At 36.1% G+C, this 12,676-nt stretch overlaps 1 protein-coding gene across 1 annotated transcript in view; it reads left to right on the top strand.

The window, feature by feature from the left end:
- The first annotated feature begins 11,424 nt into the window (after nucleotides 1–11,424).
- The window catches only part of LOC139413945 (dual specificity tyrosine-phosphorylation-regulated kinase 2-like), a 36,329-nt gene continuing 35,077 nt past the window's right edge, over nucleotides 11,425–12,676 (top strand). Inside the window, exon 1 of the mRNA XM_071161836.1 lies at nucleotides 11,425–12,384. Within this exon, the coding sequence (XP_071017937.1) occupies nucleotides 12,342–12,384 (43 nt within the window). The 5' untranslated portion in view covers nucleotides 11,425–12,341. The remainder of the gene's footprint in view (nucleotides 12,385–12,676) is intronic.

The raw sequence follows: 12,676 nt of genomic DNA on the forward strand, positions 1-12,676 counted from the left end.
TCATACTATAAAAATACAGTAGATCTAGCTGGTCTGTCACAATATAATAGAGACAGTAGATATAGCTGGACTGTCATAATATAATAGAGACAGTAGATCTAGCTGGTCTGTCATAATATAATAGAGACAGAAGATCTAGCTGGTCTGTCATAATATAATAGAGAGGATAGATCTAGCTGTTCTGTCATAATATAATAGAGACAGTACATCTTGCTGGTCTGTCATAATATAATGGAGACATAAAGAAAGTAGATCTAGCTGGTCTGTCATAATATAATAGAGACAGTAGATCTAGCCTGTCTGTCATAATATAATAGAGACAGTAGTTCTAGCTGGTCTGTCATAATTTTATAGAGAAGATAGATCTAGCTGGTCTGTTATACTATAAAAAGACAGTAGATCTAGCTGGTCTGTCATAATATAATAGAGAGGATAGATCTAGCTGGTCTGTCATAATATAATAGAGGCAGTTGATCTAGCTTGTCTGTCATATTATAACAGAGACAGTAGATCTAGCTGGTTTGTCATAATATAATAGAGACAGTAGATCTAGCTGGTCTGTCATAATATAATAGAGACATAGAGACAGTAGATTTAGCTGGTCTGTCATAATATGAGACAGTAGATCTTGTTGGTCTGTCATAATGTAATAGAGACAGTAGATCTAGCTGGTCTGTCATACTATAAAAAGACAGTATATCTAGCTGGTCTGTCAGAATATGAGACAGTAGATCTAGCTGGTCTGTCATAATATAATAGAGAGGATAGATCTAGCTGGTCTGTCATAATATAATAGAGAGAGTAGATCTAGCTGGTCTGTCATATTATAATAGAGACAGTAGATATAACTGGCCTGTCATAATTTAGTATAGACTGTAGATCTAGCTGGTCTGTCATTTAATAATATAGACAGTAGATCTAGCTGGTCTGTCATATTATAATAGAGACAGTAGATCTAGCTGGTCTGTCATAATAGAATAGAGACAGTAGATCTAGCTGGTCTGTCATAATATAATAGAGACAGTAGATCTAGATGGTCTGTCATAATATAATAGAGACATTAAGAAAGTAGATCTAGCTGGTCTGTCATATTATAATAGAGACAGTAGATCTAGCTGGACTGTCATAATATAATAGAGACAGTGGATCTAGCTGGTCTGTCATAATATAATAGAGACACTACATCTAGCTGGTCTGTCATAATATAATAGAGACATAAAGAAAGTAGATCTAGCTTGTCTGTCATAATATGAGACAGTAGTTCTAGCTGGTCAGTCATATTATAATAGACACAGTAGATCTAGCTGGTCTGTCATAATATAATAGAGACAGTAGATCTAGCTGGTCTGTCATAATTTTATAGAGAAGATAGATCTAGCTGGTCTGTTATACTATAAAAAGACAGTAGATCTAGCTGGTCTGTCATTTAATAATATAGACAGTAGATCTAGCTGGTCTGTCATATTATAATAGAGACAGTAGATCTAGCTGGTCTGTCATAATAGAATAGAGACTGTAGATCTAGCTGGTCTGTCATAATATAATAGAGACAGTAGATCTAGATGGTCTGTCATACTATAAAAAGACAGTAGTTCTAAAAGGTCTGTCATAAAATAATAGCGACAGTACATCTAGCTGGTCTGTCAGAATATAATAGAGACATAAAGACAGTAGATCTAGCTGGTCTGTCATATTATAATAGAGACAGTAGATCTAGCTGGTCTGTCATTTTATAATAGAGACAGTACATCAAGCTGGTCTGTCATAATGTAATAGAGGCAGTTGATCTTGCTGGACTGTCAAATTATAACAGAGACAGTAGATCTAGCTGGTCTGTCATAATATAATAGAGACAGTAGATCTAGCTGGTCTGTTATAATATAATAGCGACATAGAGACAGTAGATTTAGCTGGTCTGTCATAAAATGAGACAGTAGATCTAGTTGATCTGTCATAATATAATAGAGACAGTAGATCTAGCTGGTCTGTCATAATATAATAGAGAGGATAGATCTAGCTGGTCTGTCATAATATAATAGAGGCAGTTGATCTAACTGGTCTGTCATATTATAACAGAGACAGTAGATCTAGCTGGTCTGTCATAATATAATAGAGACAGTAGATCTAGCTGGTCTGTCATAATATAATAGAGACATAGAGACAGTAGATTTAGCTGGTCTGTCATACTATAAAAATACAGTATATCTAGCTGGTCTGTCAGAATATGAGACAGTAGATTTAGCTGGTCAGTCATAATATAATAGAGAGGATAGATCTAGCTGGTCTGTCATATTATAATAGAGACAGTAGATCTAGCTGGCCTGTCATAATTTAATATAGACTGTAGATCTAGCTGGTCTGTCATTTAATAATATAGACAGTAGATCTAGCTGGTCTGTTATAATATAATAGTGACATAGAGACAGTAGATTTAGCTGGTCTGTCATAAAATGAGACAGTAGATCTAGTTGATCTGTCATAATATAATAGAGACAGTAGATCTAGCTGGTCTGTCATAATATAATAGAGGCAGTTGATCTAGATGGTCTGTCATAATATAATAGAGAGAGTAGATCTAGCTGGTCTGTCATAATATAATAGAGAGAGTAGATCTAGCTGGTCTGTCATAATTTTATAGAGAGGATAGATCTAGCTGGTCTGTTATACTATAAAAAGACAGTAGATCTAGCTGGTCTGTCATAATATAATAGAGAGGATAGATCTAGCTGGTCTGTCATAATATAATAGAGGCAGTTGATCTAACTGGTCTGTCATATTATAACAGAGACAGTAGATCAAGCTGGTCTGTCATAATATAATAGAGACAGTAGATCTAGCTGGTCTGTCATAATATAATAGAGACATAGAGACAGTAGATTTAGCTGGTCTGTCATACTATAAAAATACAGTATATCTAGCTGGTCTGTCAGAATATGAGACAGTAGATCTAGCTGGTCAGTCATAATATAATAGAGAGGATAGATCTAGCTGGTCTGTCATATTATAATAGAGACAGTAGATCTAGCTGGCCTGTCATAATTTAATATAGACTGTAGATCTAGCTGGTCTGTCATTTAATAATATAGACAGTAGATCTAGCTGGTCTGTCATATTATAATAGAGACTGTAGATCTAGCTGGTCTGTCATAATAGAATAGAGACAGTAGATCTAGCTGGTCTGTCATAATATAATAGAGACAGTAGATCTAGCTGGTCTGTCATAATATAATAGAGACAGTAGATCTAGCTGGTCTGTCATAATAGAATAGAGACAGTAGATCTAGCTGGTCTGTCATAATGGTCATAATAATGGTCATAATAATCTGTCATAATGGTCTGTCATAATAGAGACATAAAGAAAGTAGATCTAGCTGGTCTGTCATAATATGAGACAGTACATCTAGCTGGTCTGTCATAATAAAATAGAGACAGTAGATCTAGCTGGTCTGTTATAATATAATAGCGACATAGAGACAGTAGATTTAGCTGGTCTGTCATAAAATGAGACAGTAGATCTAGTTGGTCTGTCATAATATATTAGAGACAGTAGATCTAGCTGGTCTGTCATAATATAATAGAGAGGATAGATCTAGCTGGTCTGTCATAATATAATAGAGGCAGTTGATCTAGCTGGTCTGTCATATTATAATAGAGACAGTAGATCTAGCTGGACTGACATAATATAATAGAGACTGTAGATCTAGCTGGTCTGTCATAATATAATAGAGACAGAAGATCTAGCTGGTCTGTCATAATATAATAGAGAGGATAGATCTAGCTTTTCTGTCATAATATAATAGAGACAGTACATCTAGCTGGTCTGTCATAATATAATAGAGACATAAAGAAAGTAGATCTAGCTGGTCTGTCATAATATGAGACAGTAGTTCTAGCTGGTCTGTCATATTATAATAGAGACAGTCGATCTAGCTGGTCTGTCATAATATAATAGAGAGAGTAGATCTAGCTGGTCTGTCATAATTTTATAGAGAGGATAGATCTAGCTGGTCTGTTATACTATAAAAAGACAGTAGATCTAGCTGGTCTGTCATAATATAATAGAGAGGATAGATCTAGCTGGTCTGTCATAATATAATAGAGGCAGTTGATCTAACTGGTCTGTCATATTATAACAGAGACAGTAGATCTAGCTGGTCTGTCATAATATAATAGAGACAGTAGATCTAGCTGGTCTGTCATAATATAATAGAGACATAGAGACAGTAGATTTAGCTGGTCTGTCATACTATAAAAAATACAGTATATCTAGCTGGTCTGTCAGAATATGAGACAGTAGATCTAGCTGGTCAGTCATAATATAATAGAGAGGATAGATCTAGCTGGTCTGTCATATTATAATAGAGACAGTAGATCTAGCTGGCCTGTCATAATTTAATATAGACTGTAGATCTAGCTGGTCTGTCATTTAATAATAGAGACAGTAGATCTAGCTGGTCTGTCATAATTTTATAGAGAAGATAGATCTAGCTGGTCTGTTATACTATAAAAAGACAGTAGATCTAGCTGGTCTGTCATAATATAATAGAGAGGATAGATCTAGCTGGTCTGTCATAATATAATAGAGGCAGTTGATCTAGCTGGTCTGTCATATTATAATAGAGACAGTAGATCTAGCTGGACTGTCATAATATAATAGAGACAGTAGATCTAGCTGGTCTGTCATAATATAATAGAGACACTACATCTAGCTGGTCTGTCATAATATAATAGAGACATAAAGAAAGTAGATCTAGCTGGTCTGTCATAATATAATAGAGACAGTACATCTAGCTGGTCTGTCATAATATAATAGAGACATAAAGAAAGTAGATCTAGCTGGTCTGTCATAATATGAGACAGTAGTTCTAGCTGGTCTGTCATATTATAATAGAGACAGTCGATCTAGCTGGTCTGTCATAATATAATAGAGAGAGTAGATCTAGCTGGTCTGTCATAATTTTATAGAGAGGATAGATCTAGCTGGTCTGTTATACTATAAAAAGACAGTAGATCTAGCTGGTCTGTCATAATATAATAGAGAGGATAGATCTAGCTGGTCTGTCATAATATAATAGAGGCAGTTGATCTAACTGGTCTGTCATATTATAACAGAGACAGTAGATCTAGCTGGTCTGTCATAATATAATAGAGACAGTAGATCTAGCTGGTCTGTCATAATATAATAGAGACATAGAGACAGTAGATTTAGCGGGTCTGTCATACTATAAAAAATACAGTATATCTAGCTGGTCTGTCAGAATATGAGACAGTAGATCTAGCTGGTCAGTCATAATATAATAGAGAGGATAGATCTAGCTGGTCTGTCATATTATAATAGAGACAGTAGATCTAGCTGGCCTGTCATAATTTAATATAGACTGTAGATCTAGCTGGTCTGTCATTTAATAATAGAGACAGTAGATCTAGCTGGTCTGTCATAATTTTATAGAGAAGATAGATCTAGCTGGTCTGTTATACTATAAAAAGACAGTAGATCTAGCTGGTCTGTCATAATATAATAGAGAGGATAGATCTAGCTGGTCTGTCATAATATAATAGAGGCAGTTGATCTAGCTGGTCTGTCATATCATAATAGAGACAGTAGATCTAGCTGGACTGTCATAATATAATAGAGACAGTAGATCTAGCTGGTCTGTCATAATATAATAGAGACACTACATCTAGCTGGTCTGTCATAATATAATAGAGACATAAAGAAAGTAGATCTAGCTGGTCTGTCATAATATAATAGAGACAGTAGATCTAGATGGTCTGTCATACTATAAAAAGACAGTAGTTCTAAAAGGTCTGTCATAAAATAATAGAGACAGTACATCTAGCTGGTCTGTCATATTATAATAGAGACAGTAGATCTAGCTGGTCTGTCATTTTATAATAGAGACAGTACATCTAGCTGCTCTGTCATATTATAATAGAGACAGTACATCCAGCTGGTCATTCATATTATAAGAGAGACAGTAGATCTAGCTGCTCTGTCATATTATAATAGAGACAGTAGATCTAGCTGCTCTGTCAAATTATAATAGAGACAGTACATCTAGCTGGTCTGTCATAATATAATAGAGACAGTTGATCTACCTGGTCTGTCATAATATAATAGAGACAGTAGATCTAGCTGGTCTGTCGTGTGTCATATTATAATAGAGAGAGTAGATCTAGCTGGTCTGTCATAATATAATATAGACAGTAGATCTAGTTGGTCTGTCATTTTATAATATAGACAGTAGATCTAGCTGTTCTGTCATAATATGAGACAGTAGATCTAGATGGTCTTTCATATTATAATAGAGACAGTAGATCTAGCTGGTCTGTCATTTTATAATAGAGACAGTACATCTAGCTGGTCTGTCATAAAATAATAGAGACAGTACATCTAGCTGGTCTGTCATATTATAATAGAGACAGTAGATCTAGCTGGTCTGTCATTTTATAATAGAGACAGTACATCTAGCTGCTCTGTCATATTATAATAGAGACAGTACATCCAGCTGGTCATTCATATTATAATAGAGACAGTAGATCTAGCTGCTCTGTCATATTATAATAGAGACAGTAGATCTAGCTGCTCTGTCAAATTATAATAGAGACAGTACATCTAGCTGGTCTGTCATAATATAATAGAGACAGTTGATCTAGTTGGTCTGTCATTTTATAATATAGACAGTAGATCTAGCTGGTCTGTCAGAATATGAGACAGTAGATCTAGCTGGTCAGTCATAATATAATAGAGAGGATAGATCTAGCTGGTCTGTCATATTATAATAGAGACAGTAGATCTAGCTGGCCTGTCATAATTTAATATAGACTGTAGATCTAGCTGGTCTGTCATTTAATAATAGAGACAGTAGATCTAGCTGGTCTGTCATAATTTTATAGAGAAGATAGATCTAGCTGGTCTGTTATACTATAAAAAGAGAGTAGATCTAGCTGGTCTGTCATAATATAATAGAGAGGATAGATCTAGCTGGTCTGTCATAATATAATAGAGGCAGTTGATCTAGCTGGTCTGTCATATTATAATAGAGACAGTAGATCTAGCTGGACTGTCATAATATAATAGAGACAGTAGATCTAGCTGGTCTGTCATATTATAATAGAGACAGTAGATCTAGCTGGTCTGTCATAATAGAATAGAGACAGTAGATCTAGCTGGTCTGTCATAATATAATAGAGACTGTAGATCTAGATGGTCTGTCATACTATAAAAAGACAGTAGTTCTAAAAGGTCTGTCATAAAATAATAGAGACAGTACATCTAGCTGGTCTGTCATATTATAATAGAGACAGTAGATCTAGCTGGTCTGTCATTTTATAATAGAGACAGTACATCTAGCTGCTCTGTCATATTATAATAGAGACAGTACATCCAGCTGGTCATTCATATTATAATAGAGACAGTAGATCTAGCTGCTCTGTCATATTATAATAGAGACAGTAGATCTAGCTGCTCTGTCAAATTATAATAGAGACAGTACATCTAGCTGGTCTGTCATAATATAATAGAGACAGTTGATCTACCTGGTCTGTCATAATATAATAGAGACAGTAGATCTAGCTGGTCTGTCATTTTATAATAGAGACAGTAGATCTAGCTGGTCTGTCATTTCATAATATAGACAGTAGATCTAGCTGGTGTGTCATATTATAATAGAGAGAGTAGATCTAGCTGGTCTGTCATAATATAATATAGACAGTAGATCTAGTTGGTCTGTCATTTTATAATATAGACAGTAGATCTAGCTGTTCTGTCATAATATGAGACAGTAGATCTAGATGGTCTTTCATATTATAATAGAGACAGTAGATCTAGCTGGTCTGTCATTTTATAATAGAGACAGTACATCTAGCTGGTCTGTCATAAAATAATAGAGACAGTACATCTAGCTGGTCTGTCATATTATAATAGAGACTGTAGATCTATCTGGTCTGTCATAAAATAATAGAGACAGTAGATCTAGCTGGTCTGTCATAATATGATAGAGACAGTCGATCTAGCTGATCTGTCATAAAATAATAGTGACAGTAGATCTAGCTGGTCTTTCATCTTATAATAGAGACAGTAGATCTAGCTGGTCTGTCATATTATAATAGAGACAGTACATCTAGCTGGTCTATCATAATAGAATAGAGACAGTAGATCTAGCTGGTCTGTAAAATTCTTATAGAGACAGTATATCTAGCTTGTCTGTCAACTTATAATAGAGACAGTAGATCTAGCTCGCCTGTCTTAATATAATAGAGACAGTATATCTGGCTGGTCTGTCATAATCTAATAGAGACAGTAGATCTAGCTGGTCTGTCATAATATAATAGAGACAGTAGATCTGGCTGGTCTGTCATTTTATAATAGAGACAGTAGATCTTGCTGGTCTGTCATAATATAATAGAGACAGTAGATCTAGCTGGTCTGTCATATTTTAATAGAGACAGTACATCTATCTGGTCTGTCATAAAATAATAGAGACAGTACATCTAGCTGGTCTGTCATATTATAATAGAGACAGTAGATCTAGCTGGTCTGTCATTTTATAATAGAGACAGTACATCTAGCCGCTCTGTCATATTATAATAGAGACAGTACATCCAGCTGGTCATTCATATTATAATAGAGACAGTAGATCTAGCTGCTCTGTCATATTATAATAGAGACAGTAGATCTAGCTGCTCTGTCAAATTATAATAGAGACAGTACATCTAGCTGGTCTGTCATAATATAATAGAGACAGTTGATCTACCTGGTCTGTCATAATATAATAGAGACAGCAGATCTAGCTTGTCTTTTATATTATAATAGAGACAGTAGATCTAGCTGGTCTGTCATTTTATAATATAGACAGTAGATCTAGCTGGTGTGTCATATTGTAATAGAGAGAGTAGATCTAGCTGGTCTGTCATAATAGAATATAGACAGTAGATCTAGTTGGTCTGTCATTTTATAATATAGACAGTAGATCTAGCTGTTCTGTCATAATATGATACAGTAGATCTAGATGGTCTTTCATATTATAATAGAGACAGTAGATCTAGCTGGTCTGTCATTTTATAATAGAGACAGTACATCTAGCTGGTCTGTCATAATATAATAGAGACAGTAGATCTAGTTGGTCTGTCATTGTATAATATAGACAGTAGATCTAGCTGGTCTGTCATATTATTATAGAGACAGTAGATCTAGCTGGTCTGTCATAATAGAATAGAGACAGTAGATCTAGCTGGTCTGTCATATTATAATAGAGACAGTAGATCTAGCTGTTCTGTCATAATATGAGACAGTAGATCTAGATGGTCTTTCATATTATAACAGAGACAGTAGATCTAGCTGGTCTGTCATTTTATAATAGAGAATGTACATCTAGCTGGTTTGTCATAATATAATAGAGACAGTAGATCTAGCTGGTCTGTCATAATATAATAGAGACTGTAGATCTATCTGGTCTGTCATAAAATAATAGAGACAGTAGATCTAGCTGGTCTGTCATAATATGATAGAGACAGTCGATCTAGCTGATCTGTCATAAAATAATAGTGACAGTAGATCTAGCTGGTCTTTCATCTTATAATAGAGACAGTAGATCTAGCTGGTCTGTCATATTATAATAGAGACAGTACATCTAGCTGGTCTATCATAATAGAATAGAGACAGTAGATCTAGCTGGTCTGTAAAATTCTTATAGAGACAGTATATCTAGCTTGTCTGTCAACTTATAATAGAGACAGTAGATCTAGCTCGCCTGTCTTAATATAATAGAGACAGTAGATCTGGCTGGTCTGTCATAATCTAATAGAGACAGTAGATCTAGCTGGTCTGTCATAATATAATAGAGACAGTAGATCTGGCTGGTCTGTCATTTTATAATAGAGACAGTAGATCTTGCTGGTCTGTCATAATATAATAGAGACAGTAGATCTAGCTGGTCTGTCATATTTTAATAGAGACAGTAGATCTAGCTGATCTGTCATAATATAATAGAGAGTAATATTCCAGACTTCCCAGTTGTCCTTGAACTCACTGTTGTCAAGTTTTTGCAGTTCCGAGTTAACAGTTGTTTTGGGCGCAGAATAAATCAGGGTTCATTGACAGCATGGCCAATGTTGAATGTTTGTCATTTTAAACTTGAAAAAGAGGCCCTTAATCCCAGATCTGGGACCACACAGCCACTCCACAGAATAGCACGCTAGTGATTGATTTGCAATGCTTGCATTTAGCCACTGTCACTGTCTCCTTCCAAACCACTCATTGTTGAATTTCCGATTTCCAACTTGTTGTGTAATGTTTATGCCCAATGGTCGATGAGCACCGATACGTTTTATCTATAATTTCTCTTCCTTATTTCTCTTCATATGACAAGGATTAAAAAGGATTAGCCAGTAGGTTGTCGACTTGATTCATGATGATGACTACTAGCTAAGATTTTGAAAGTATGATGTAGACATAGTCTGTCCAATCAAAGCTACTGTACATATAACGTGATTTGAAATCATTGTATCTGTGGCCAATGACATTGAGACTTCTTGGATGGGCACTTCTATTGTAACTCTATGGCAGCACCCAAGGGGCTAGAATTTTCTAGGTCAAACCTTAGACTTAGTTGTGATGTAGTGTCCCCATGAGTGACAGAACACTGAGCCAATCAAGGCGCAAAGCTCTGTATTTTCTGCTGGCTTGCCTCACCATCACAGAAAACAAAAAAGAGACCGTGTTTGTATGCAGACTTATTAACTCAATATATATTTGTTTTTACATCGTTTGCAAACTGATATGTGACACGTATTAATATTTGATTTATTTTTGCAAAAATGTGGGGTTCAAATCACCTGCCCTGAATAACGGATCGCCACTGGAAAGCACACATTCTGCATTGTTGTTCAAATAATTCGTCTTTGAAGAATAGTCAACTTGAAGGCAAAAAGGGCAGCACGATATAGATTTCGAGCCTGGTATTCCAACTAATTATGGACTATTAAATCAACAGTTTACCGCTGCGCCACAGCGTTTTGATGAAAATTACGGGGGGAAAACATTAATCTTACAAGCACTTATTGCTGACCAGCAGATGTCACTAATGTTCATTGTGAACCGCTAATGAAGCTGCGAGTAAAATGAACCGTTTTCCCGACACAATTTGGTGAAACCTCGGAAGCCTTCAGAAAAGCTTCGGTTTCCCCATCACTAAAATGTACGTTATCCGTCTTCTTGTTTCATGTACCTAGGAACACGGATGGCCACCATATCCATGTAGACACCACCTGATAGTAACAACAATGGGACGATGGGGGGGCGTGTTACTTTGAGCCAAGATGGCGCCGCTGTAACCCCGCGTCACTCTAGCCTTCTACCACCTGTTTAATGACGCTACTCGAAACACACGGCGAAGACGCCCTTAGCAACAAACCAGGCAAATCACATCAACAAAAAAAATTGGAGCTCCTGCTGCTGACAAGACTGGTTTAAAAAAAACATAAGTCGTTTTAACGGTGTTAACGCACTGGGGACATTGTAATATTACCCGAATGAGACGCCATTGTCTCTGAATTCAACGAGAACTGGGGCTTTTTTGCGTGTGCCCAGAGTTGAGGTAACGTTAGCTAGCTAACCGACGATTACCTCTCTCAAAGCGAAAACAGCTTCACAAGCATTCCGGAAGGAGGACGGATCATGGGGCCGATCGAAGCAGAAGCTAACTAGTTACATTGCTAACTAATCAGTGACCGCGTAGTACACTCGATATTTTGTGTTTCTTATGGGGAATGTTTCTCTGGGGTTGGATATATAGTAATCAACCGAGAGAGAGAAAGGCGAGGAGGGGTCAGACAGCTAAAGCTGTCATTTTGAGATTGGAAACTATTTCGGACAGCGGGAGTCATTTAGCTTTTGCTCAACTCGCGGACGTGTGTTTTTTTGTGTGGCTGTGCTAACAACGTTAGCTGACGGAAACGAGAAACGACGACTCCCATCGCTGGAACTTTTTCAGACTGCAGGGTTAACGAGTTGACAAAGCCATGGGTTTTAGGACGAGAGTAAGGTCACATTGTGTATGTAGAGAGTCCTAGCTATAATATTAAGTTGAGCAAGTGAGGAAAGCTATATTAAACTAATTTATGTAGCTATATTTCATCCGATGAAGTTAGTTAGTAGGGGTTATTTTGGATCCCTTGAGCTAGCTAAACGAGCACGAATTGCAAGTGATACACGCTGCCCTCGAAGTCTTTTTTATTATAACTAGCCGAAGTCTTGGCTATTTTTTTTAATATACGGTTGTTTTTACTAAAGATTTTTTAAACTCCACCTCGGATGCTGGCTTCAAAGTTAAACTGCAATCATGATGGTATTACAGAGAAAAGCAGAAGGCCCCATAACAGCAGGTAATGAACTGATTATAACTGGCTTCGTACTGTATTCTAATGTACTTAACTGCAACGTTACATGAATGTACTCAAAGCAAATTCTATTTGTCACATGCGCCGAATACAACGGGTGTAGATTTTTACCGTGAAATGTTTACTTACGGGCCCTTCCCAACGACACAGAGTTTAGAAATAATATGAAAATAAGTTAGTAACACAAGGAATACAATGAAATACACAAGTATTTGAGCTATATAAAAGGGAGTACCAGAGGTAGGAGGTATTTCAGATAGATATGTACATGAATGCA

The sequence above is a fragment of the Oncorhynchus clarkii genome, chromosome 7, assembly GCF_045791955.1.
Source record: "Oncorhynchus clarkii lewisi isolate Uvic-CL-2024 chromosome 7, UVic_Ocla_1.0, whole genome shotgun sequence".
Taxonomy (NCBI): Eukaryota; Metazoa; Chordata; class Actinopteri; order Salmoniformes; family Salmonidae; genus Oncorhynchus; species Oncorhynchus clarkii.